Source organism: Peromyscus eremicus, chromosome 6 (genome assembly GCF_949786415.1).
Source record: "Peromyscus eremicus chromosome 6, PerEre_H2_v1, whole genome shotgun sequence".
In the NCBI taxonomy this organism is placed as follows: domain Eukaryota; kingdom Metazoa; phylum Chordata; class Mammalia; order Rodentia; family Cricetidae; genus Peromyscus; species Peromyscus eremicus.
This window is the reverse complement of record NC_081421.1, coordinates 54,001,040-54,025,759: the sequence shown is the minus strand read 5'-3', so window position 1 is coordinate 54,025,759 and position 24,720 is coordinate 54,001,040. Positions and strand designations below refer to the sequence as shown.

At 43.8% G+C, this 24,720-nt stretch overlaps 1 protein-coding gene across 1 annotated transcript in view; it reads left to right on the top strand.

Annotated features, from left to right (window-relative positions):
* Fnip2 (folliculin interacting protein 2) overlaps positions 1-24,720 on the top strand; it is a 112,571-nt gene that overhangs the window by 33,627 nt on the left and 54,224 nt on the right. Inside the window, exons 2-7 of the mRNA XM_059265510.1 lie at positions 15,465-15,594; positions 18,283-18,426; positions 20,880-20,980; positions 21,079-21,150; positions 23,302-23,402; positions 23,560-23,649. Coding sequence (XP_059121493.1) covers positions 15,465-15,594; positions 18,283-18,426; positions 20,880-20,980; positions 21,079-21,150; positions 23,302-23,402; positions 23,560-23,649 — 638 coding nt within the window. The remainder of the gene's footprint in view (positions 1-15,464; positions 15,595-18,282; positions 18,427-20,879; positions 20,981-21,078; positions 21,151-23,301; positions 23,403-23,559; positions 23,650-24,720) is intronic.

The following is a 24,720-nucleotide window of genomic DNA, read 5'->3' as shown; positions in this document are numbered from 1 at the left end:
GGGACAAGAACTGGAGTTCTGCTTGGTGGTCGGCCAGGTATGTGCGTGCTGAGGCTGGGTGCCAAGGGAGAAGCCAGTTTTGCTCTGACTAATGCCTTTCATGAGAAGGATGTGTCATGACCAACCAACTTTCGCAGTGAGTTTATAAGGGGCACAGTTGGACCTGTTCTACTTACACTCTTTCTGGTTACTTCGAATACTTCTTTTCTTGATTGATTTATTTCTATGTATGGGGATTTGGCCCGCATGTGTGTCTGAGCACCTCTTACATTCCCGGTGCCCATGAAGGCCAGAAGAGGAGGACATCAGATCCTCTGGAACTGCAATTACAGGTGATTGTGACCGGTGAGTCACCGTGTCGGTGTTAGGAATTAAACCCGGGTCCTCTGGAAGAGCAGCCAGTGCTCTTAACCACTGAGCCATCTCTCCAGCTCCTTTATCTACTTGGGAAAAAGTAATTTCTCTTGTAGTGGAACTTAATTTAAGATTTTACTGTGTATCAAAAAAGACAAAAGGAAGAAAAGAAATACAAACTGTTTGAAAATTGCATTTCATCCCAGAATCTGTTGAAAGGTGAAGCTCCAGTTCCTGTGATTAATATAGAAAGTAAGTTTCTAAATTGACTTAGGAATTTTAATTGAAAATTTCTTGGGCTGGAGTGATGACTCAGTGGTAAATAGTACTGGCTGCTGGGTTTGGTTTCCAGCACTCACATGATGGCTTACAACTAACTGTCTCTTAACTGTAGTTCCAGGGGACCCAACACCCTCTTCTGCATCCTTCCGGCCGCCATATGAACATGGTGCACATAAATACCCCCAGGCCCACATAAAATAAAACAATAAAATCTTTACAAAAAAAAAATTTCTCAAAATCATCAGGTTTCACAAACTTTATCCTGTATAAACTGTTAAATATATTGGTGTAGCTAGAAGAAATCGAGATACATGCTTAGACAGGTCTTACTGTATGGCCCAGGCTAGACTCAACTGGAGTGTTCTACCATACCCAACTAGGATATAGTTTTTGTCATGCAAAAATCTTCATCTTAGTGCAACTTAATAAAATGGTAAGTCGCCTACTACAAGATAAAAGCTCATTGGAGAGTAGGAGCGGCCATTTCACAAGTGTGCCTAACATGCTGTCTGCTCAGCGGAAGGAACCTGTTCACAGAGCAACAGGTAGTGAATGGTGTGGAACGTTAGACAGCTGTGAGAATGTCACTTTCTTTTGTGTTCTTTTTGTTTGTTTGTTTGTTTGTTTGTTTCTTGGTTTTGTGAGACGGGGTTTCTCTGTGTAGCTTTGTGCCTTCTTTTGTGTTCTTATCTGCTGATTATCAAGAAAGAGAAGAGTTGAGCGGTAGGGGAGTAGTTGGAGCTAAGCTTCTGGAGTGTAGCCATATGGGGCTGTGACTTTCTGAGTGCCCCCCCTCTGCTAAGCTGTAGGGTGTGTGTGTGTGTGTGTGTGTGTGTGTGTGTATTTATATATATTTTTTTTATATATTATATTATATAATACTTACTGTTTTTTGTTTTTTTACAATTTCAAATCCCTAAGTTGTTACTTGGGGTGGCCATCCACATAAAATAACAATAACTTGTGGCCTCGTGGTGGTGGTGGTGGTGGCGGCGGCGGCGGCGGCGGCGGCGGCGGCGGCGGCGGCGGCGCACGCCTTTAATCCCAGCACTCGGGAGGCAGAGGTAGGAGGATCTCTGTGAGTTCGAGGCCAGCCTGGGCTACAGAGAGAGATCAGGACAGGCACCAAAACTACACAGAGAAACCCTGTCTTGAAAAACCCAAATAAATAAATAATAACAACTTGTATCATGCCAATTTCTTTAGAACTTGCAAAAAAAAAACCTGTGTGTAAATGCTTTTCAAACTTACAATAAATTTGCTGTTTTGATAAGATTTTAATAGTTTTTACTACTGCTTTAAATATAATAGAACACTTTGCAACCTGCATTTTCTCCCTATATTTTAACTTAGATTTTCATTCCTAGTGCTGAAAGGTTTAAAGGTTTATCTTTTGTATTGGAGTTTTTGTGCAGTGATGACTCACTTTCATGGTTAAAAACGTAAGTGTATTTAGGACTAGCTGGACTCAGCGGATCCCCTCCCCCCCCTTTTTTTTTCCTTTGGTAATATCCGGAGGAGTGTCATAATCAGGAGCCAATTGAATGTATCTCTCTCCACTGATCTGACTTTGGTCACATCAGTGTTAAGCTGCTTCAGTCTGTTTGACTTGGCCCTTGTTGATCCTGGCGTCCACAGTGAGCACAAATGTGCCGTCCTCTGCCTTCTTGGCACTTAGTGGCTCAGTGGCCAAGTTTGTTTCTTCCAGGGGCAATTTGGGCAGCCTCCAGAACACAAGTGTCTTGGCCCTCTGGGAAGACGTGAGTGTGTTCGAAATTCATTGGAATTCATTTCAGGTCAGACCGGTTGCCTCATCCACTCTCTTCCCCTTCCTACAATCTTAAAAATGTATGTGTGGGCTGGTCAGATGGCTCAGCAGATAGAGGTGTCACTGAATCCTGCCAGCCTGAGTTCCTTCCGTAGCAGTCACATAGTGGAAGGAGAGCCCCGACTCCCACAGATTGTCCTCCGACTTCCAAATGGGTACCGTGGTGTGTGTGTGCGTGTGTGTGTGTGTGTGTGTGTGTGTGTGTGTGTGTGTGTTGATTTCCAGAATGAGCCCTGGCTAACCCCAAAGGTACTTGTAAATTATTGACGGGAGCTTGCACAGTTGGGATCTGGCCCCGAACTGCTCACTGGTTTCTGTTTGCCCGAGTCATGTGGCAGTCAGAGAGACATCCAGCCCCCTTCTTTTTGTGCACCTTAAGGCAGTAGTTTCAGGTCGTATTTGAGCATATAGATAAGCCGAGGCTTTTTATTTATTTTTCCAGTGATATGAAAAAGGAAAAATCCAGTAAGTACAGTAGACACGCGGTATACATAGGTGGCATCACCCAGTGCAGACAACAGCTCCACGCAGAAAGGTGCATTTTGGAGTCTCACTGTGGCTCACAGGTAGAAATTGTAGCTTCACTTTCATATTCTTTTGTTTCCAAATGACGAACAGTTCATGGAATTCCAGAATCCATATCAATGAAAGTCTGTATTTTAAATGATTTGCCAATAAAGAATTCCTTCCCAAAACTCAATTGAAATCTGGTGAATTTACAGCATAATGGATATGTGGTATAGTTTTCAAATAGTTGTTTCTAAGCTGTTTCTTAAAATGTAGTTTGTAGCAAAGCTGATCTTTGATTTTTTTTCATATTTTCCTGAAAAATCAGATAAGGCTATATAGAATTGTTCCTGCGGAATTTGGGAATGTTTGCCAGCTCTCTGTAAGAAACAGGAAAAGTTGGCCTCGCCTTGTCATTGGAGTGGAGAGGAACCGAAATCAACACTTCAGAGCCAGTTGCGCTTTGCAGTTTCAGATCTGCAAGTTTGAGTTCAGAAGAAATGGTCCCATACAGGATGGGAGCTGGGAGGAACTGAGGTGGACTGGTGCTGAGCACAGCCACGCCGTGGGTCCATCCCCAGAACGGACCACACTAGGATCAGCAGCATGGAGGCGGGGAGGAGTCAGGGTATGAAGACCATTTTAAAAGGAAAATCCATAGACTGTCGGAAGTAGCTTAGCAAGTACCCTTGAGTGAACTGAGTCCTGGGGATAAGTGGACTATGGCATCGAGGATAGTCAGTAGGGGATGCAAGACCAGTCCCAGATTTAAAGACAGACATACTAAGGTGGCGAACTGCAGATTTCCGACGACTTTCGTAGAAGGCCATTAAAAGAAACGGTACGTGTGGGCTCCAGGCGTGGGAAGTGTTTTTCATTGTGTTCTGCACATGGAAGCTGTGAAAACCATTCTCCTAAATAGGAAATGTGTCTGTTGGACAGGTTGAATGAAGTGTGTAGAGAAAACAAAACAGAACACAAGCAAACAAATGCAAACCCCAGCCGGAGAGCAGGCAGCTGGTCGTCTCGTGTTTATGACAAGTTTTACCAACCTGCTGGATGTGACTCTTTCCATGTTAAACGTGTCCCAAAGCCTGTCCTTCATACATTCCTTCCTTTTTCACTGTTTTGTATGCAATAAGGCATTTCCTTTTACTGATTGATAGGCAATTCCCAGAGGCTGGTGAGTCTGACTTGGCGATGGAATCTGAGACTAAGTGAATGACTGAAGGAATGCTGTGGTAATTTTGTACTACCACAGTTTGAAAAACTTTTCGTCTTTTCTAGGACACATCCATTACTAAGCAAGAATCAGAGCAGGGCAGATACAGGGGTTTTTATAGAAGCAGACAACCGACATACACCTCTGTCTGGGTCTTACTTTGATAAGCATTGATGACCGCCGGCTGAAACACTTGTTAGTCACCACATGCAATCCAGTCGCGAGTGACGGTGTCCCAGACAGAAAACGCGGCTACTTCATTACTGCAGTCTGCAGCTCAGTCATTGGGCAGCTGCCGAAGCATTTCTGCTCCGTTTCCTGTGCTGAGCTTGGGTGCCTGCCGGCCGGACTGCTCCCCACTTCCTGGCTCTCCTGCTGTGAGTTAGGCTCTGGTTTAGTCTGTCCTATTGTTACATTATTAACAAAAACGGATTGAGTGCCCAACAGCGAGCAACAAGTTCCGAAGGTGACCTGCTTCTGAGTGTAAAGGAACTCCAAAGCCACACTCAACCACAGGGCAAAACTGAGCAGAACGTACAGAGTTTCAGTAAATACCCCATGTCTCCACACACTCAGAGCCTTCCTCACATGGTGGTGCATTTTATAATGGCACATTATCACCCAGAATGTGTAATTTGTATATGGGTTCACTCTTCATGTTATATATTGTTTTAACAGATGAGATTTATAGAGTAGTTCCAGTACCCTAGAAATCAACTTTATCTGTATATTCAGTCTTCTAAATTGCAGCAATCTTTTTCAGATTGTCATGTGGTTAGAATCATACGACAGACAACCTTTTGAGATTGATTCTTTCACTTAGCAATATCCATTTAAAGTTAATCCATGTGTATTCATGCCTTGATAGCTCATTCCTTTTTAGTTCTAAATCATCTGTTGGTGGTTTTCTTACCCAATGAACAACTTAGTTGCTTCTGAGCATTTGAAGTTTATCAGTGAAGCTGCCGTAAACATCTGTGGGCAGAGTTTTGCATGTGCATTTCATCTCATTTGGTTACATAGCAAGAAGCTCAGTTGCTGCCTGGTAAGAGAGTATTGTGTTTCAGTTGGTAAGCAAATGCTAGGCTGTCTTCCAGAGTGGCTCTACCTCTAGCAATGCATGAGAACCAGCATTTGGATGCTCGAGTTCTACATTTTCTTACTCTACTAGATACATAGTTGACACCTCACTGTTGTTCTCATCCTTTGTTTTGTTTTTGAGACAGTGTTTTACCTATTGCCCTGGCTGACCTGGGAGGTCACTGTGTATCCCTGGTTAAGTTCAAGACTACCTTGAACTTGTAGTGATCTTCTGGTCTCTGAGCCACCATGCCTGGCTAATTGGCACTGCTCTAATGGTGTATGATGTGGACCATTTTTTCTTGCTACCTGTGTCCTTGTGAGGTGCCTAATCAACTCTCCTGTCTATTCTTGAAATCATGCTTTCCTTAAAAAAAAAGTTAGTTTTTTCTATTGATCTTATTTTATGTGTGTATTTGTCTGCATTTATAGATATGCACTGTGTGCATGCCTGGTCCTAGGAACTGGAGTTAAAGATATCACCCCATGGGTGCTGAGAACTGAACTCAGGTTCTCTGCAAGACCAAGCGCTCCTAACCACTGAGAAGTCTCCAGCCCCATGCTTTTTCCTTTGCTTTTCTTTTTTTGAGTCAGAGTCTGTGTAGTCATGGTTGGCCTAGAACACTCTATGCAGACCAGACTGGCTTTGAATTCAGAGATCTACCTGCTTCTTCCTCCCAAGCACTGAGATTAAAGATGTGAGCCACCATTTCCCTACCATGCTTGATTTTTTTTTTTTTAATTATCAAGTTTTAAGGCCTCTTTATTTTGGATAACAATCCTTTACTAGATATATCTTTTGCAGATATTTTCTTTGCCCAGCCTGTGACTTGTTTTCTCATTCACTTGGCAGTATTCGATAGATAGTAAGTTTGTCTTACCAAATTTTGATTTGTTGTTGTAAAATATTGTTTTAAGATGTGTTATATTTGTTTATGCTGTAGAACATTTGTTTAATGATGCAAAGATGTGTTGCATTCTTTTATGTTCATTTTTTAAACTCTGAAACTGTATTACTGTACCTGTCTAAAACACCTAATGGTCTAGTAAAGAGCTGAATGGCTAATAGCCAGGCAGGAGGAAGGATAGGCGGGGCTGGCAGGCAGAGAGAATATATAGAAATCTGGGAGGAAAAGAAGAAAGCAAGAGAACAAGAAGAGGAGGATGCTAGGGGCCAGCCACCCAGTAAGAGTGAAAGTAAAATTACAGAAGAAAGAAAAGGGAAAAGCCCAGAAGCAAAAGATAGATGGGATCATTTAAGAAAAGCTGGCAAGAAACAAGCTAACCTAAGGCCAGGCGTTTATAATTAAGAATAAGCCTCTGTGTGTGATTTATTTGGGAGCTGGGTGGTAGGCCCCCAAAAGAGCAAGGACAACCAACAACAATTTGTTTTGTGGACCCTGTCTATGATGTTGTATGTAAAAACTATTGCCCATGCCCTAAAGTCCTCTGTATTCTCTCTTGTAGGCATGCTTTGTTTTGTTTGTTTGTTTGCTGTTTTTGAGGCAAGAGTTTCAGTCTCATCTGTCCCCGGATCTTGCTGTATATAGCCCTGCTGCCCCACACTCCGTGACACCCACCCCCTACTTGTGCTTCTTCCAGGCTGGGATCACAGGCAGGAGCCACCACACCTAGCTGAGCTACAGGGTCGGGTGTGTTGCATTTAGTTTTGTGATTCATTTTGAACTATCTCTGTAAAGAGTGTAAGGTCTATGTCTCTTTCTCTGTGTGTGTGTGTGTGTGTGTGTGTGTGTGTATACACACATATATGTATATATATATTGGCATGTAGATATCTAGTTTTCTCAAACCACTTATTGAGAGTTCAAGTTCTTTTTGTTCTTTGCAGATACACATTTTTTTTCAATATTTCTTTACATGCATATTTTTTACATTTATTCATTTATATTTGTGTGTATATGGAAGTCAACTCAGGTGAGTTTTGTAAATTCGTTTGGCAGTTCTAAAAATGTTAGGCAGGTTTTGTGTGTGTGTGTGTATGTGTGTGTGTGTGCTTGTGTGCTGTATACTTCTCAATACTAGTCTTTCCCTGTATATATTCCAATGCCTAACTTTCCAGAGGTTTCTCTAGGTTCAGACACGTGCATACACACACACTATCATACATACAGTCTCTCTCTCTCTCTCTCTCTCTCTCTCACATTCTTGCTGATTGGAGATGTTTAGCTCATTTAGAAGTATGTTTTTTGGCAATTGGAAAGATGGCTGGGTGGTTAAGAACACTTGCTGCTCTTGCAGAGGACCCAGATTTGGTTCCCAGCACCCACATTGGTTGGCTCATAATCATCTGTAGCTCTAGTTCCAGGGGACCTGATACCTGCCCTCTTCCAGCCTCCTTGGGTACTGCATACACATGGTACATGTACATGCATGCACCTAAGTGTAGGCAGAGTTTCTCTATTCCTCAGTAGCCACTCCCCAATAACCATTCAGAGACTTATTATTAATTATAAATGTTCAGCTGATAGCTCAGGCTTGTTACTAGCTAACCCTTACATAGAAGGGATGACCTTAGGCCACTCCATTATTTTTATTTTTATTTTTGTTTGTTTTTTGAGACAAGGATTCTCTGTAGCTTTGGAGCCTGTCCTGGAACTTACTTTGTAGACCAGGCTGGCCTTGAACTCCTAGAGATCCACCTGCCTCTGCCTTCTGATTGTTGGGATTAAAGGCGTGCACCACCACCACCCAGCCACCCCATTATTTTATAGTGGTAGAAATGTAGGACTAAGATGTCATGGTAAGGGCTGACTCTTGGTATCCTGACATCCAGGGCAGTTTTCTACTTTTTTCTGTGCATGGTGGCCTCTGGACAGTTGAATGTGGCTAATTGTTCTGTGAATGCTACACACACGTGTTAACCTGATATGACCCTGAGCGCAGAAAAGACGGGAGAAAATTGTCTTCTTTACTTGATAGTTCCTTTTTCTAGTATCCAAACCTCAGGCTGTGCGGACACACAAATCTAATGTTTTGTTACTGTGTGAACAGATTATATGGGGACTTAGGTGTTTTTAGCTGTGACCTTTGCTACCATTACAGCACTGTTTCAGGACTGGGGCTCAGAGTTGCAACCTCCTTACCATAAACCTTTGGCTGTCATCTTTGGTAGGAATCAGTCATACTCAGGAAAAATGTAGAGACCTGGAAGTTTTATGTATCCTTTTGGTCCTACCTTCAGGTACAGTAGTCATCAAATGGTTCAGCAGTCCTTTATCCTACATTTTCCGAAATCTTAAAATCTCTGAAAAGTTTACAAGTGATTTAACTGATAATGAAGCTGTATAAACTATTTGTATTTAGTATATATTCATCACTTGGGCTCTTGTAATCTGATTTAGGAGTTTGAGTGCCTCTCACACTCTGGAGGAGGTATTATATAATATGTAGTATATGCATCTTTCTAAAATCTGAAAAAACTGAATTCTGAAACATGCAACTCCCAGGAATTCCATTAAGGGATTGTGTATCTGAATTCATTGTATCTGAACTGTGTTTCACAGGAACGTAGTCTGTGTTTTTCTGATAGACTTGTGAGTCACTTATGGCAGCAGGTTTGGGGGAAGCCAATGCTAGAGTTAGTGCTTTCCTAGATAGTTATTGGAACTGTTGAGGCGGGAGAGATGGCCCAGGGTTTATGAGCACTCACGTTCATGCAGAGGACCAGAGTTTCAATCCCAGCACCTATATTGTGCCACTCAACCACCTGTAACGCCAGCTATAGGGGATCCCAACACTTTTTCTGGCCCCCAAGGGCACCCATACATAGGTACACAGGCACATAAATAAAAATAATAAAAACATCATTTTAGAAGAATGACTGTTTACTACAGTGAGCACCAGCCTCGGGGCCTCTGTTACTTGTCCATGATGTGGATTTGATATCTCCGATCCTCTCAGGGTGTGGCTTACTTTGTTATTTAAGTGTATCTTGAGATAAGACTTGCATCCCGTTGAGGTCAGCATCTTTGGTGGGTCATCGGGTGTTCCAGCCTATGTGAGGAGTGAATCCTGGTGTGCACGTTCAGATTTCAGTGGTGATGTTGCTCCTACGCCATGCTGCTGTGTGATGTTTAGTCTTTCATTCCACTTAGTGTTCATAAACAGTATAGAAAGCTTATGCGTAACATGCTCTTGAGTGTGCAAAAATCGCAACCAGCTTGTAAATGTCTTTGGGTAAGATAACAGGAGGATCCATTATAACAGAATGCTTTGCAGATGAGTGTCTCTAGTTAGCATCGTGTGAGAATGATGGTCTTGCAGTACTCAACTACTCTTGACTACACCAGCAAGTTCATGGAGGAATTTTATGCACATCCTGTGAACCAAGGCATTCTCGTACCTTCATGCTATCAGTAAAAAATAAGAAAGGAAAGTCAACTAACTTGAAGATGACTTTTCCCGTGAACTCTTTTATTGGGTGTGTTAATCTCGCAAAAGTACATGAATTCCTAATCTGTTACTACCATCTATGTATGTAATTTTTTTTTTTTTTTCTTGAAACAAATAGCTTTCTGTCGGGTGGGAAATAGTGAATGTTTTGTGCTGATAGGATGAACTGTGATTGCTGCCTCGGCATGGTTTTTCCTTTTCCTCCATACTGAGTTGTTTGTTTTGAATCCTTCAAATTCTAGTCCTCATCTCCCTTCTGATTTTGTTTTGTCTTATTCTGAGAGAGAGAGAGAGAGAGAGAGAGAGAGAGAGAGAGAGAGAGAGAGAGAGAGAGAGAGAGAGAGATTGATTCATTTTACAGCTCACAGTGGCCCTGAACTCATGGTTTTCTTCTCTCAACCTCCCTAGTCCTTGGATTCCTGGTGTGTGACACCATGCCCTCCAACAAACTTTGAGAGTTCTGTTTGTATTTACAAACTGACTTTTAAGAGAGAAAGGGAGAAAGGAAGAAAGGTGTGAGGGCTGTAAACAAAGGATGGCGTTTGAGAGCAGCTGGGCTGTGTCTTACGATACAGTAGGTTTTATGGCAACAGAGGTTGTAATGTGTTCAACCTTGTCCCAGTTCCTGGAACACTGCTTGGCACACAGTGAGCAGCAGGAATTGCCTAGTACATGGAAGAGTGAACTCTGAGTGTCTGTTGTTCTTATTACTGGTGTGCTTGAGACAGGGTCTCACTGTGTTGCCCCGACTGTCTGGAACTGGTGATCCTCCGGGGGAGTTAGTCTTCTGGGGGTTGCCATTATGGGTATGTACCACCATACCTGCTCAATTTTGCTTTATTTAACATTTCCTTGGATCATTTAAAGTTCCCTGTCATGTCTGACTCTTTAAATGTTGACATTGTTGGATCACAAGACTGCCTTTAAATTCCTCATATGTGTTTACTTTGACTTATATTATTGCTTCCTTGTGTGAACCCAAGAGGAGAGCCATAGAACATGGCTTCTGACCTGGGCATACTTACGGCACTGCTCATCTTCTTATTGTACAGTTTAAGGGAGGCATAAACAGAGGGAATTGAACTGGTCTGGGGGGTGGAGGGAATCGCAGATTGTGTGCCATTAAGTACATAACGGCCATTCTGTTCCTTGTGAGGTGTTCCTCCTTGAAACCACAGATCCTAGACAGCACTGCCTCTGCCCCAGGAACGTTCTTCTCTGCCTAAGGTCAGACCTCTACCTAAGATCACGCTATCCCCTCTCTTGAGAACTTGGAGTCAGCACAGAGTATTTAAAGTCCATACAGGTTCTGAACCAGCTCTACTGCCTCATTGGGCACACGACTCTTTGGCAGGAGACACACTGAGTGCCCCAAGAATTTGATAGGGCACCCCTTGCCTTTTTGTTGTTACTGTCTCCAGCGGCAGGACATCCCTGTGCATCATTTCCTGTGTCCGTGTCCAAATCTCCTTCTTCAGAGGACCGAAGTCATGAGATTGGCACCCATTCTAATTCAGCATGATCGCACCTTAACTTGTACATCTCCAAAGACCTTATTTCTAAACAAGGTTTGGGGCTGGAGAAATGGCTCAGAGGTTAAGAGCACCGGCTGCTGTTCCAGAGGTCCTGAGTTCAATTCTCAGCAACCACATGGTGGCCCACAACCATCTATAATGAGAGATCTGGTGCCCTCTTCCAGCAGGCAGGCAAAACATAGAGACAGCACACTGTACACATAATAAAAAGAAAAAAACAAACAAACTATAAATCTAAACAAGGTTTGACTCATGGGTACAGGAATTAAGAATACAGTAAATTTTTTTTTTTGTGTGTGTGTGTGGTTGGGGCAGGGCAGGGTTCTAGTCATAGTTTTGTTAAAATACATGGTATAGATCTTACTCTTTTTGATGTGATTTTTGTTTTTATTTACTTTTGAGACAGGGTCTCGGTCTGTAGCCCAGGCTGGCCTTGAGTTTTCCTACTTCGGCCTCCCCAGTCTGGGGTTATAGCACATACATACTGCAAAGAGATGTGTGTTCTGTACCTCAAATCCTTTGCACTATTGCTGTCGTTTCCTTTCAGGGAAATAACTCATGCTTTGGTTACTTGCTTTGTATATACTCTTGGTGTGGAGTTCGAGAAATCAGGTGTTCTCACAAAGCAAGCAAACAGCACCGTGAAGTTTAACGTTCTTATTGTCACCTTCTAAACTGACGTTAGCGCTTCAGTGTGTGTGCACAGGTTATGGCACCCAAGTGGAGGGCAGAGGGTAGCTTAGGGAGTGGGGCTTCTCTTTTTGTGTAGAGTCTCTCCCTATAGGTGCTGTCCCGGAGGCCTTCCCACGGCAGTGAAGCAGGCAGGGCTGGAGGCCTCCCCTCAGGCCTGTCTCATTCCAGAGCATCCCATTGCCATTATCATACTTAGCTATAGTTTCCTCCTACCAATATTCAAGGTGGCGAGTGCCAAAATGCCGATTGGATATTAAACCAAAATAGTATTCATATGGGAGAATAGTTTTTCTCCTTTTATGAAATACTTTGAAGGATTTGGATTAAAAAAGTTGGACATTCTGATATATATATACATATATATGTATATATATATATTCCTCTTCTATATATTTCCTTTTTTAAAAAAAAAAAAAGAGTCTCACTCTGTAGTCTAAACAAACCTAGAAATCACTAGGCCTAGGCTGGCCTCAAATTTATAATCCTTCTGCATCTAAAGTGCTGGGATTATAGCTAAATACTACCACACCAGGCACCTGCCTTTTTTTTTTTTTTTTTTTTTTTTCCTTTTCCTTGAGACAGAGTTTCTCTCTGTTGCCCTGGCTGTCCTGGAACTCACTCTGTAGATCAGGCTGGCCTTGAACTCAGAGATCCACCTGCCTCCACCTCCTGAGTGCTGGGATTGAAGGAGTACACCACCACCACCCAGCTAGCTCATAGCTTTTAATTGAAAAAGAATCTGAATTTAATGACATGTTGTGATCGTTATTGAATTTGAGTTCTTCTGGAGATGTTCTCTTTAGCCTAACTGAAGTCTTAACAGGTAGCTTTGTAAACTTTACCTCTTTGACAGTGTAATCTTATGAGCAATAGGAATTGTACGGGATACTATAAGGAGACTAAGTCTTTTCTTTCCCCCACTTCTTTTTTTTTTTTTTTTTTTTTTTTTAGACAGGGTCTCACTTTTTGTATCCCTGGTTAGCCTGGAACATGCTATGTAGATTAGGCTGACCTCAAACTCACAGAAATCTGCCTGAGTGCTGGCATTAAAGATAGGACACCATACCTTGTGGTGATTAATCTTTGTTGATTTTTTTTTTTTTTTTTGTAATAACTTCACCCTGTATACCTTTTGCTCTATGGTTCTGGGATGGAGCCCAAGACTTTTGTAAATGCTAAGCAAGCACTTTCCTTCTGAGTTGTAGCCCAGCAAACGTGAGCTTTAACGTACATTTCAGAAGGGTTGTGGTTGTTTTGTTTTGTTAGACAAGGTCTCTCTATTACTTAGTTCTGGCTGTCCAGGAGCTCACAATGCAGATCAGGAATACCTCGAACTCACAGAGATCCACCTACCTACCTCTGTGTCAGGATCAAAGGCGTGCACTACCACACCTAGCCAGAGAGCGTTTTAATAGCCTTGTATACATTTAAAATTTGGCAGTTTGGGTCAGAGTCCTCTGGTTTTGACAGAAATCTCCAGGAACTGTGCACACGTGGGGACAGCTGGTCCTGAGTGCCAGCAGGAATCTGTCTCATCCTTGGCTCTCTTCCTTTCCTCCACAGTAACTGCACCAAACAGGCACTTGCCACCCAGTGGGAAATAGCCACGAGGTATAGACTGGGCTGTAAGTGTGGTGAGCTCCCACCGCTCAGCTTGGGGTCATGTGGCATATCTTCATTGGTCAGACTTTGAACATGGACTGCCTCTGGCCTGGGAGAAAAATGGATTCCAAAGTAGATTGCCACAGCGCTCCACGTCAGAAGGGCAAGGGTGCCAGGCACAACTTAGAAAACACGTTGGTGAAAGAAGGGTGGCCAGAACTTTCTATCATGCTCAATATTGATGGCCATTGCCTGTAACAGGAAAGGACCAACGGCGGACGCTCCTCACAAAAACAGAAGCCTTCTCCCTCCCTGGAGAGAATGCTTAGCATTCTGGAGCCCGATGTGTGTCAGGCTTGCATGAAGCCCTCCATGTACTTTATGTGATCCACAGAGCAGTTTGTGAAGTCAGCGATTGTACGTTGATCACTCCGATGGCAAATGGAAGGGGAAGGCTTTCGGACTTGAATCCCGCTGTGCCCGACTGTACTTACACAGTCGACACTACATCTGTCACTCCTTTATCATCCCCCTGTCCATTTGTGGTGTGTCGTCCCCGTCCCGTCCGTGTGTGTGTGTGTGTGTGTGTGTGTGTGTGTGTGTGTGTGTGTGTCTGTCTGTCCCCCCTCCCCCCCCCCCCCCTGCGGTGTCCTTATAGCAGTCCTGCCTCTGGTCCCTGCAGCCTGCGGCAGGCAGGCAGGCAGGGTGAGCGTCTTGGCTCCCTGTGCGTTCCACTCTTACCTCCGGATTTTCTTAGGGCAGTCAGCTATCTGATTTCTTATCAACCATCTGCTTTCCTTGCTGCTCTTTGTGTTCAGAGTTTATCCCGCCTGGCCCTGCTTTGCTCCCCCGACCCCCGGGGGTGGGGGTGGGGGCAGCTCTCTGGCTTCCCTCTCTCCCTTTCCTGTGCTACACTCCGCCATTGTTGTGTGGTATTCACGTGCACTGTTCATTTTAAGGTCTGTTTGTAAATGTGGCTTTAAGCCTCCCTCCCTCCTTCCTTAAATCTCACCCTTCTTGAGACAAGATCTTGCTTTGTAACCAGGCTGGTCTATTCCTTCAGCAGTTCTGCCTCAAGATTCCTTGTGTCTTACAGATGTGCTGAGCTTATAGACGTGAGCTTGAGACATATGCCAGGCTCTGAGACTCTCTTGTATCCTTTGGTTTTCTCTTTTGAACTTCAGACAGTTTGTAGTTATATATTTATGTGTAACTATTAGGTTAATAATATCCCCCCACTTAAACCTTGAACTTCATGAGGACAGGGACTCGGTCAATTTAATTATTGATTTCCCAGCACCTACTACAGAGCCTCGAATACAGTACAGACTAAATATGTGTTGAATGGGTTGCTCACCGTTTGTGAAAGTACCCTCTGTAAATTGTTCCTTTCTGTAGTTTCTGCTTTCTGGTAGACCTTGTTACTGCTGCATAAGACCGCATTTTCTTCTTGATGTCTTTTGCTTAGGAACAAACCGTGTTTCCCTTATTGCTAACTGTCATGGTTAGCAAATGCATTTGGTTTCAAAGCCTCTGTATCAAGCCAGATGTACTAGGGAAAGCAATAACCTTAGGCTGTGTGACTGCTGTGGGTTCCACCAGAGGAGGGGCGAGCGGGCGGGGAGGTGGTTGGCTTCTCATTCCTGGTGCCACGTAGAAGCATAAGCACTCCCTCAACTCCCGTGTGCTTTCCCTGAACCCAGGCATCCAACAGCCCTCTCTGGGTGTCCTTGCACCCTCTTTCTGCCGTTGGTGCCCAGACTGGCTCTGGAGGGCAGTCCTCCTCTCCAGTGACTTACTGCTGGACCAGCCTTGCCTCCCTCAGCATGAGCGTTGGTAGTATCTGCGCAGCCACTTCCTGATTCACACAGGCACATGGCGGGCAGTTTGCCCATGATCACTCCAAGCCCTGGAGATAACCTAACTTCTCTCTCTTTGGAATCCACAGCTGGTCGTGTTCGGAGTTTGACCTGAGTGATATTCGCCTGATAGTGTACCAGGACTGTGAGAGGAGAGGCAGACAAGTCATGTTTGATTCCAGAGCCGTTCAGAAGACGGAGGAGGTGGCGGCAGCCCAGGTATGAGACGCTGATAGGCTTTCCACCCTCTTTGGTCAGTTTGAGCTGTGCTGGACAGGGCCAGCCAGGATTCGGAAGAACGAGCAAAGCCTGCATTCTAACTGGCAAGCACATGTCTGTGAATATAGTGAAACTTAACAAGCAATTCTGGTAGGCCAACAGTGGACCATTGCCATCAAGAAAGATGCATTTGCTGGTGATTGTAATCTAGTAGGATTTTTATAAGTATTAAGCATAGTAAGAAATACATTGCTGAGATTCAGAAAGTGCTGATTATTTGCCAGAAGAGAAAGTCATTCTGTCCTGATTTTTCTCATAGATAAAGGCGCCCAGTGTGGCTCATGCCTGTAGTCCAGCCCTAGATAGGCTGAGGTAGGAAGATGGTGATTTGGGGCTAGCCTGGGCTACATAGTAGGACCATGTTTCAAAACAAATAAATAAAAGGTGGTATTTTGTAACACAAGGTCAAACAAACTTAAAAGGCTTCCTCACTGTAGGCCCTAATCTATGAATGTATACCGTCATCTTACCCCTTCTGATCAAGGAACCTTTCGTTAATTTCCCTGTTGTAGGGAGGGGAATGGTGAGAATGGGAAGTGGGAGGGACTTGGGATGGCGAGTGAAGACAGGAAAAGTCTTGACCCGTTTGATCCAGACCAGGAAAGATAAAAATAATTTGAGAGGAACCTTGTCCTCCCTGATCTCTTTGGATATCAGCCAGGATACCTCTCATCTGTCGCCATGGCTAGACCATTTACTTCAGTATATGTTCAGATCCTTACAGATTAAACAAATCCGTGGATACTCTTTTCTTGTTTAATGACTTGCTTCCCATACTGACCAAATTCTGGCAGTCTGTAGACGGTGGTTAAGTGACTGAAGTTATAACATGGCCTTTGCCTCACGAGGGCCAGTGGGCTGTTTTCTAGCTTTATCTTTATTTCTTAGAAATGACTTGGCAGGGAGTGAATATGCAGGCTACCACCTGCGTGTGGAAGTCAGAGGACAGCTCTGTGGAACTGGTCTCTTCTTCCACCTCTGTACGTTCCAGGGATCAAACTTACTCAAAGACTTGTGGGACGAGTACTTTTACCTACTGAGCCATCTCTCTGGTCCTCGGTTTCCAGCTTTTGATAAGAATCTTCGTTTGCAGGAAGGAAGTTTTGGTTGAAGGCTGTTGAGCGGGTGGATACCACAGTATTTACTGAGGAATTCTGCCGGGAAGCTAATCATTACACCAGCGGTGGGCTTGTTAGGTGGGTGGAGGAGAAAAGCTGTGAAATCTCTCAGATGATTCACCTGTGCTTTAATGGCAGGTTGGGATCAGGAGCTTAGGTGAGCTTTCTTAGAAGTACTCATTTAATTAAAAAAAAAAAGCAACTTAGGCTCAGGAACATTTGTGTAGCTTGCCAAAAACTGCAGAGAGACCAATCGGGAGGGCGCTCACTGTACCAGGTGCTGTTTCCAGCCATGCTCCTTCCCCTATGCTCCTGCATTCGCTCCGCTCGTAGGTGGGACTTCCAGTCATCAGCTTTCAGCCCTCTGAGAGGCTGTTAGTGGCTTACGTGGTATTAAGTAGCGCCTGGAACTGAGGAGTATGTTGAGGGAATCATGAATGCAGGATGCTCAGGATTAACCCTGTGTACAATTTCAGACCCCATCATGGCCGGAGTGCCTGCTGTAGACCAGCACATTGTGCATTTTCTTTACCTTCCTTCTCCAGGTCAACCCCTCCTCAGCCTCACCCCCTTGATAAGCACAAGACATCATGAGTGGATCCGCACGTGACTGCAAGCATGTGCAGTAGACCACCAGTGTGATGGTCACACTGGAGATTAGATACGCTGCTCTTGCACTCATGGGTTCCCAAGCAGAGGCTGTAGAAGAGAGGGAAAAAGGCAGAGGAGACTCCGAAGTCATTTGTCACCAAGGCTGCTCTGTAGGGAGTGTTCTGTTCTGGTGGCCGGCATGAGTATCCATACCTTTATGTCACTGTCGTAAAAACTAGCAGGGAACACTTGAGGGTATACAGGCACTCCTGTTACCTCTGACCTTTAAAGTCCACACTCCCATCACATGCTCTGTGGGTCACAGTAGCTCCTGTTTCAGGGTTTGGGCTTCACCTTTCACAGTTCCATCCCGGTGGTTTCCTTCCCTGCTCTTCAAGGAAGGCTGCCAGAAGTATGAAAAACGCAAGCCCGCCTGCCCAAGCTAATAGCTTTCTTTTCTCAGTCACAGTTAGTTGGTAAAATTTTGAATGTTAGTGGCCGTTTTTCTCATCAGTTCCATACGTTAAGACTACACAATACTAAAATCTCCTAAGAACTACAACAGGGAGTAGTATTTGTTTATAACTTTATAGTATAAATTTAAATGTAAATACTAACAGAAACTAAGGAGAGTAAACTATGTCTGTCATCGATCTCCTTGTCTCAGTCAGTCTGTCTACCATGTCTTTATCTATGCAAAGACCCCACCATTTTCTGTGTAATACCCCCTTCCCAAATATTCCAGACTCCCAGGAATGAGATTTTTTTCGTCACTATAAAGAAAAATTAAACAGAGCCTTTGGTTTTCATGGCATTCAGGCATCGGAATGTTTTGACGAATTCCCACTTGATAGAGTGTTGATGAAAGCCTGACACACTTGACGATCCTTTCCTTACCTTGCCTGCCTCTCTTACCCAGAAAGCAGAGGATGTCCCTGTTAAAATGTCAGCCAGGTGCTGTCAAGAGAGCAGCGGGAGTGGCAGCGTCAGCGGCGGCAGCGTCTCTTCCCACAGCTCTGGAGGATCCCTACAGCATGCTAAGGAGCAGCTTCCAAAGTACCAAGTAAGACATGTCGTCTCTAGAAGAGCCATGATGAGTGTGGGCATGCGCGTCTTGAGAGGGGATCTTGTTTGGTTTGGTTTTGTTGTTGGTTTGTTTGAGACGGGGTCTCAAGTAGTCGAGGCTGGCCTCTAACTAGCTACATAGCTGAGGATGACCTTGAATTTCTGGTCTTCCTGCCGTCAACTCCCAATTTCTGAGATTTCAGGTATGTACCACATCGGGCTTCTTTTGATTTTTGGGACGTTGTCTCCCTGGAGTAGCCAAAGCAGGCATGGAAGTGGCTACGTAGCCCGTGCTGATGATCTCAGATCTTCCTGTCTCAGTCTCCCAGGTGCTGATTACAGGCATGTATCACAATAACCAGCTTTCCATGGTTTTGTCTTTTTTAATTTTAATGATGTATTTATTATTTTATGTGCATTTTTGGTTTGCCAGCATGTATGTCTGTGTGAGGGTATCAGATCCCCTGGAACTGGAGTTACAGACGGTTGTGAGCTGCCATGTAGGTGCTGGGAATTGAACCCAGCTCCTCTGGAAGAGTAGCCAGTATTTCTAATCTCTGAGCCATCTCTCCAGCCCTCCATGTTCTTACTTTTTAAACATGTATAGAATATTATCTCTACTGTTGCTGGTAAAACAAGGTCATGGTGATTACCAGCAGCCACAGATGAATAAGCCTTGAATTTTAAGACTTGTGTGGTGCATTTGCTTATATATTACAGTGCTCAAAGCTGGTTGAGAATCTCAGTTGGCACATGGCCTTTATACCAAGAAAAGGCAAATTATAAAACAGAGAAAGTGGGTGGAATTTATTAGTAGAGAATGAGACATCTGTTGGTTTGTGTCTGAAGTGCCATGAAGTTGATATGAGCTGTAACCAGAGATGAATCCACCCTCTATTAGCAGGACAAACAAGTTTATCTTTCTCTTTCCTCTTTTGTCATTATGCAGAGGCTGAGTGTGTGTGTGTGTGTGTGTGTGTGTGTGTGTGTGTGTGTGTGTGTGTGTTTGTACTTAGATATGTGTCTATTGGAGTTAAAGACACTGGAAAGATTCAAGAAAGCGTATCGAAGGAGATTCCTTTATTTTTCCTTTGCGCTAAGGGCGCACTTGCAGAGTCTGGCTGTTGAGCTTCGGTCAGGCTGTGCTTGTGTGCCTAAAGCACATTCGCTTGTTTGACTTTTTTTATACTTGTCCATAGGGTGTCAGCATGGATGAACAGTCACTAAGACAGTGGTTCTCAACCTGAGGGTAGCCACATCCTGCATATCAGACATTTACATTACAGTTCATAACAGTAGCACCATTACAGTTGTGAAGTAGCAATGAAATAATTTTGTGGTTGGTCACCACAACATGAGGACCTGTAGTCACAACATTAGGAAGGTTGAGAAACAGCACCCTAAGACATTTTATAGCTGAAGGAGAGGTGTTGACCTAGAAATAAGTCATAGGGGATTAATAACGAAGCAAAAGAAGGTGGAAATACAGGTGAGCAGGAATGTCCTCCGGGGAACTATTTCAAAGAGTGATTTGAGAAAGAAGAGATTCAAGTTGGAAGGTACTAGTGTCAAATAAAATATCATCAGAGCAGTAGGGATCAATCGGGCAAACCCAGGCTTCTCTGTGTCAAAGGCTGTCATTTATCACCTCATCCTTCGAGTAAAAGATGGTAAAAAGGCCCAGGAAACTGGTCAGAATTTGGAAGTGTTTTTGAAATATTTTTATAAAATCTTAGCGCAATCAGCTCACCTTTATCTCCTAGATCTTCACAAAGTTCTGCGTGGACACTGCTGTGGCAGTCACTTTTCTTTGCTCTGGCAAAGCACCGAGCCCAAGGCAGCTTACAGAAGGAGTTGATCTGGGTTTGTGGTTACAGAGGGTCAGAGTCCATGGTGGCAGGAGCAGGAAGCTGTGGTCTCACATCTTGAACCTCAAGCAGGAAGCAGAAATCAAACTGGAAATGGCGGGAGTCTAACCATCAAAGCCCTCCCCCAGGGACATACTTTCTTCAGCAAGGCCACACATCCCAAACCTACCTAAACACCACCTGGTGACGTCTGAACTTACGGGGGAACATTCTCATTCAGATGACCACAACTAGTAATTATTTAGCTGAATAATGCTATAATAATACCATGTTTCTGTTCAGGATCTGCTACGTACCCAAAAAAGAGCTAACCTGTTTTCTTCCATAGTTGTAATTTATAAATGGAGATGGATAGTCTTTGTTGTGTCAGCATATTGTATATAAGGAAGAAATAAAAAATAGTAGTATTTGTGAACTGTAGCAGGTGATCACTGTGTAGGTGATAATTGTAAGGTAACGGCTGTAGCTTTAAGATACTGTCATGACAGGCCACTCAACCAGAGACCCAAAGGTTAGCAGGCAGTGTGCTAATCGTGTTGTTCCATGCTATGTGTTCTAACTGACTCCGATTTCTTGTGTACAGTACACGAGACCAGCTTCCGACGTCAACATGCTCGGGGAAATGATGTTCGGCTCTGTCTGCATGAGCTACAAAGGCTCAACCCTGAAGATACACTACATCCGGTGAGGTTGCCCCTGTGCTGGCTGCGAGAACTGGGGTGCTGATGCTGACGTCTTCATTTAAAAAGCACGTTTCTCCCCTCTTATTTTTTTTTTTTTAGTTCTCCTCCACAACTGATGATTAGTAAAGTCTTTTCTGCTAGAATGGGTAGCTTCTGCGGAAGCACAAATAAGTAAGTGTGGGATTTTGTGCCCTTTCCTATGTTTCTGTGTGTGTCTGTTTCTAGATAAGCTCTTTGAGGATGAGTAGCAAGGCGAGCACAGCTTAACAAAGAGGTTTTAGTCATTTTCTAATAACAGCAAGTGAAAAAAAAAACTTCCGGTTTTCCTCAAGTTGTCCTGAAGACATGACTTTGTCTATTTTTTGAGAAAAGGTCTTAAGGTCCCAGGCTGACCTTGAACTCAGCTAGAACTTGTTGTGTAGCTGAAGATGGCCTTGAACTCCTGATCCTCCTGCCTCTCCCTCAGAGTCCTGGGGTAATAGGTGTGTGCTCCTGTACCCAATGGTGCTAGAAAGTGAACCCAGAGCTCATGTATGCCTGACAAAACTGTATGAATTATTCTGTCGCCAGCTTGACAAATGACTCTTGTTTTGGATATCCATTTATTACTCTCTTCTCCTGCTGTCCGTCACCAAGTTTTAATTCTCAGGAAAATATAAAACAAAAAGGGAAGAGGACAGGGCCACTTTTATTTATTTATTTTTGTGTGTGTGGGGGGGGTTGTTTTAATTTGGTGTATGTAGCGGGGAGAAGGGTCTAGTCCAGCCTCTCGTCAAGATTCATGGTAGTTCTTCTGTCTCAGCCTCCTGAATACTGGGGTTAGAGTTGCGATCCACTGCTCGCAGTTTCGTTAATTTATCTTGGAAAGAATGAAGTAGCGTGGTTTCTCCAGGCTGCAGTGCAGGGAGCCATCTGTCTTAGCAGCTAGGTTAGCCTTTGTGGCTGATAGGTCCTTGGGCCGTGCCATCATTTTATTTTCATTCCTGGCCAGTCCCTCCTCCCAGCCCACCCCCACCCCAAGGTCTGAAGGAAACTCCCCTGCCCCAGATTCTAGCTCCATTCCGTCTACTGAAGAGGTCATTTCCTTATCACTGGCAGAAGTGACAAATGGCCATCTGTGGGGCCTGTTAGCATACCGTGCACAAGCTGGCCTCCAGGCTCCTTCATTATCACCAGGAGGAGCTCTTCTCACCTCCTAACTTACCCTCCCTGAGCTTCTCTTCCTTCTTATAACCCTGGTTTTGTGGTTGTGTTCTCCGCCCTCCCTCCCTCTCTCGCTCACTCCCCCCCCCATCTCCCTCCCTCCACTCACACTCTCTGTCTCCTTCTCTCCATTCCGCCCTCCTCTCCTGGCCCAGTCCAGTCTGCTGAGAGTATTCAATTTACTATTTTCTCTCAGCTCCCAACTCTTCCAGGTGCCTCTGGCTGTACCCTCCCTCATATCGACAATAAACCTTCCCTTCAACCCTTCAACTCTACCTTGGAGCAGTTAGCTCCTTAGTTTACACAAACACACACACACACACACACACACACACACACACACACACACACACCTACCTTTATACTTTCCTATAAGGCTAATACTGAAATGTCTGAATGGGATTATAGGCAGGCACTACCAAACCTGCGTGGTACTTGTTTTTATGAGTTTTTTTTTATATCTTGGAAATCACCTAAATGTTTGTGTATCCTACTATCTATAATAAAATATTAAGCTCAGATTTAAGTAAAGTTATTTTAGTTTTATTGTGCTGTGTTATCTCCAGAGTGTTGGTATTTAGTTTCTTGCTAAAATAATATATTTAAAAAAATCTGCTCCACTCATTTTTTGTGAGTAATTCTAATTTTCTCAAAATGAATCATAATTTCTGATATGTCTTCACCCTGAGACAAGTTGGCTGAATTATTAATAGATATTAGCCAAGATTTAAAACTAATTCATTTTGAGTGTTTATTGAAAACCCTTGGAATGAATAGCAACATCTTAGGTGTTACTGTCTAAAGGAAAATTTAAAAATGAATAGCAGTATGGAAGGTGTCAGTTTCTGAAGCACAGTTAGAGTTTGGTGCCTCCTTCAGATTTTGAAGTGCTTGCGAGTGCGGTTGCGTAGGTAGTCGTGTGGATTGGCCGCTTCCAAAACATTTTTGCTTTCCTCCGACAAATTCCTCCCAGCCTACCGTCTTTACTCCCCTTGGTAGATGTGAAACTTTAGAAGGAAAAACTGAGTGACTGGCGAGTTGTCTGTAGTGAGGAATCTCTTAAAAACAGACTTGTTAACCTCTTGATGTCCTCCCTCCCCTTCATTCATCTCGATTCAGCCTGCAGGACAGCTTCGAATACATCAACCAGGACCCTCAGGTTGGAAAACTGAACACGAATCAGAACAGTTTGGGTCCTTGTCGCACTGGAAGTCACCTAGGTAAAATGAGACGCTGGAGCGAATGTTCCCCGCGTGCTACTCCTGGGGGCGTGCTTTGCCTTACTCGAGTGGGTTGTGTTTGGGTTTAGGTTTGCGTTCTCTTTAACCTGTGTTTCTTTGTGTGTGTGCTCTGCGTCTTCTGTGTGTTCTGCTCTAGGTCTGCTGCAGGCATGCAGCGGCAAACTGCTGCAGGGGGTGTCCGAAGGAGGACCGCTCCGGCTCACCCGCAGTGCTTCTTTCTTTGCAGGTTTGTGTGGAATGCTGAGCACAGTGTGGCCCCCACACACTCAATCTCCTCTGCAGGTTCTAGGGGGGGAAATCCATCCGTTCTTCTCTAGAAACCCAAAGGGCTTTTGTGGCAGGATGCTAGTTTCAAATGTGGTCATGAAGGTCCACCAGGAACCTCTTGTGAATATCCTTGCTAAGGGCCCAGATAGGAGCTGGTTTTGATGTGAAGTGAGCCCTTTGTGTTTCTAGGAGAATTAATTTCTTCTGATTTTCCTAGGCCGCCTCTGCTGTTGAGCTGGGTCTGCTATGAAATCTTTCATCCATTTATTCACCTACACCCTTACCTGCATGGAGTTTCTAACTCTATTAAAAGCATGGGAGGGCTCAATCAGGGGTCTCTCTCTCTCTCTCTCTCTCTCTCTCTCTCTCTCTCTCTCTCTCTCTCTCTCTCATATATTAACTTACTCAAATTATTTAAATGCAGTGTCTAGGTTCCGTATAGGTCTAGTCATCTTGATATTCTGGGTATTTTCTGAGATGTAACTGGCCTTGCCAGCAGAGGCTGTTCAATGTCCAGTGTGGCATGATTAACAAGTGTGAGCAGTCTTCATGACTACCTTAACGGTGTGAGGGAGGCAAATGGGAGTTTTCATTCTGTTCCTTTTCATACCCTGAAATACACTAAGCATCGTAGTTTTCTGTTGCCTAATGAAACTGATCTATAGTCCCAGCTACTTAGACCAAGTATAGCATGTTTATATTACTGCCTTTAAAACTTGGAAAATAAACATATTTCCAAGTATGATGTTCAGTCACAACAGTTGTAAAATTTACTAGAACACATTCTCATCTACCTTTTAACCTAGTAACTCTACAGCTCAGTCAGTCTGAAGCCTTCTAGATGCATGTGCTACTTAAGAGTGTTTTCCAAATTATGATAGGACATGAGTTTTTCTGAATAACTATAATACCATGTACGGAGAAAAGAACTGGAGGAAAAAACTGTTAGAAAATCAATGTTTTCTGTCTGCCCAAAGAGTAGGTTATAAATAAACATTTCTAGATTTATGGAATGATTTGCAACTATTTC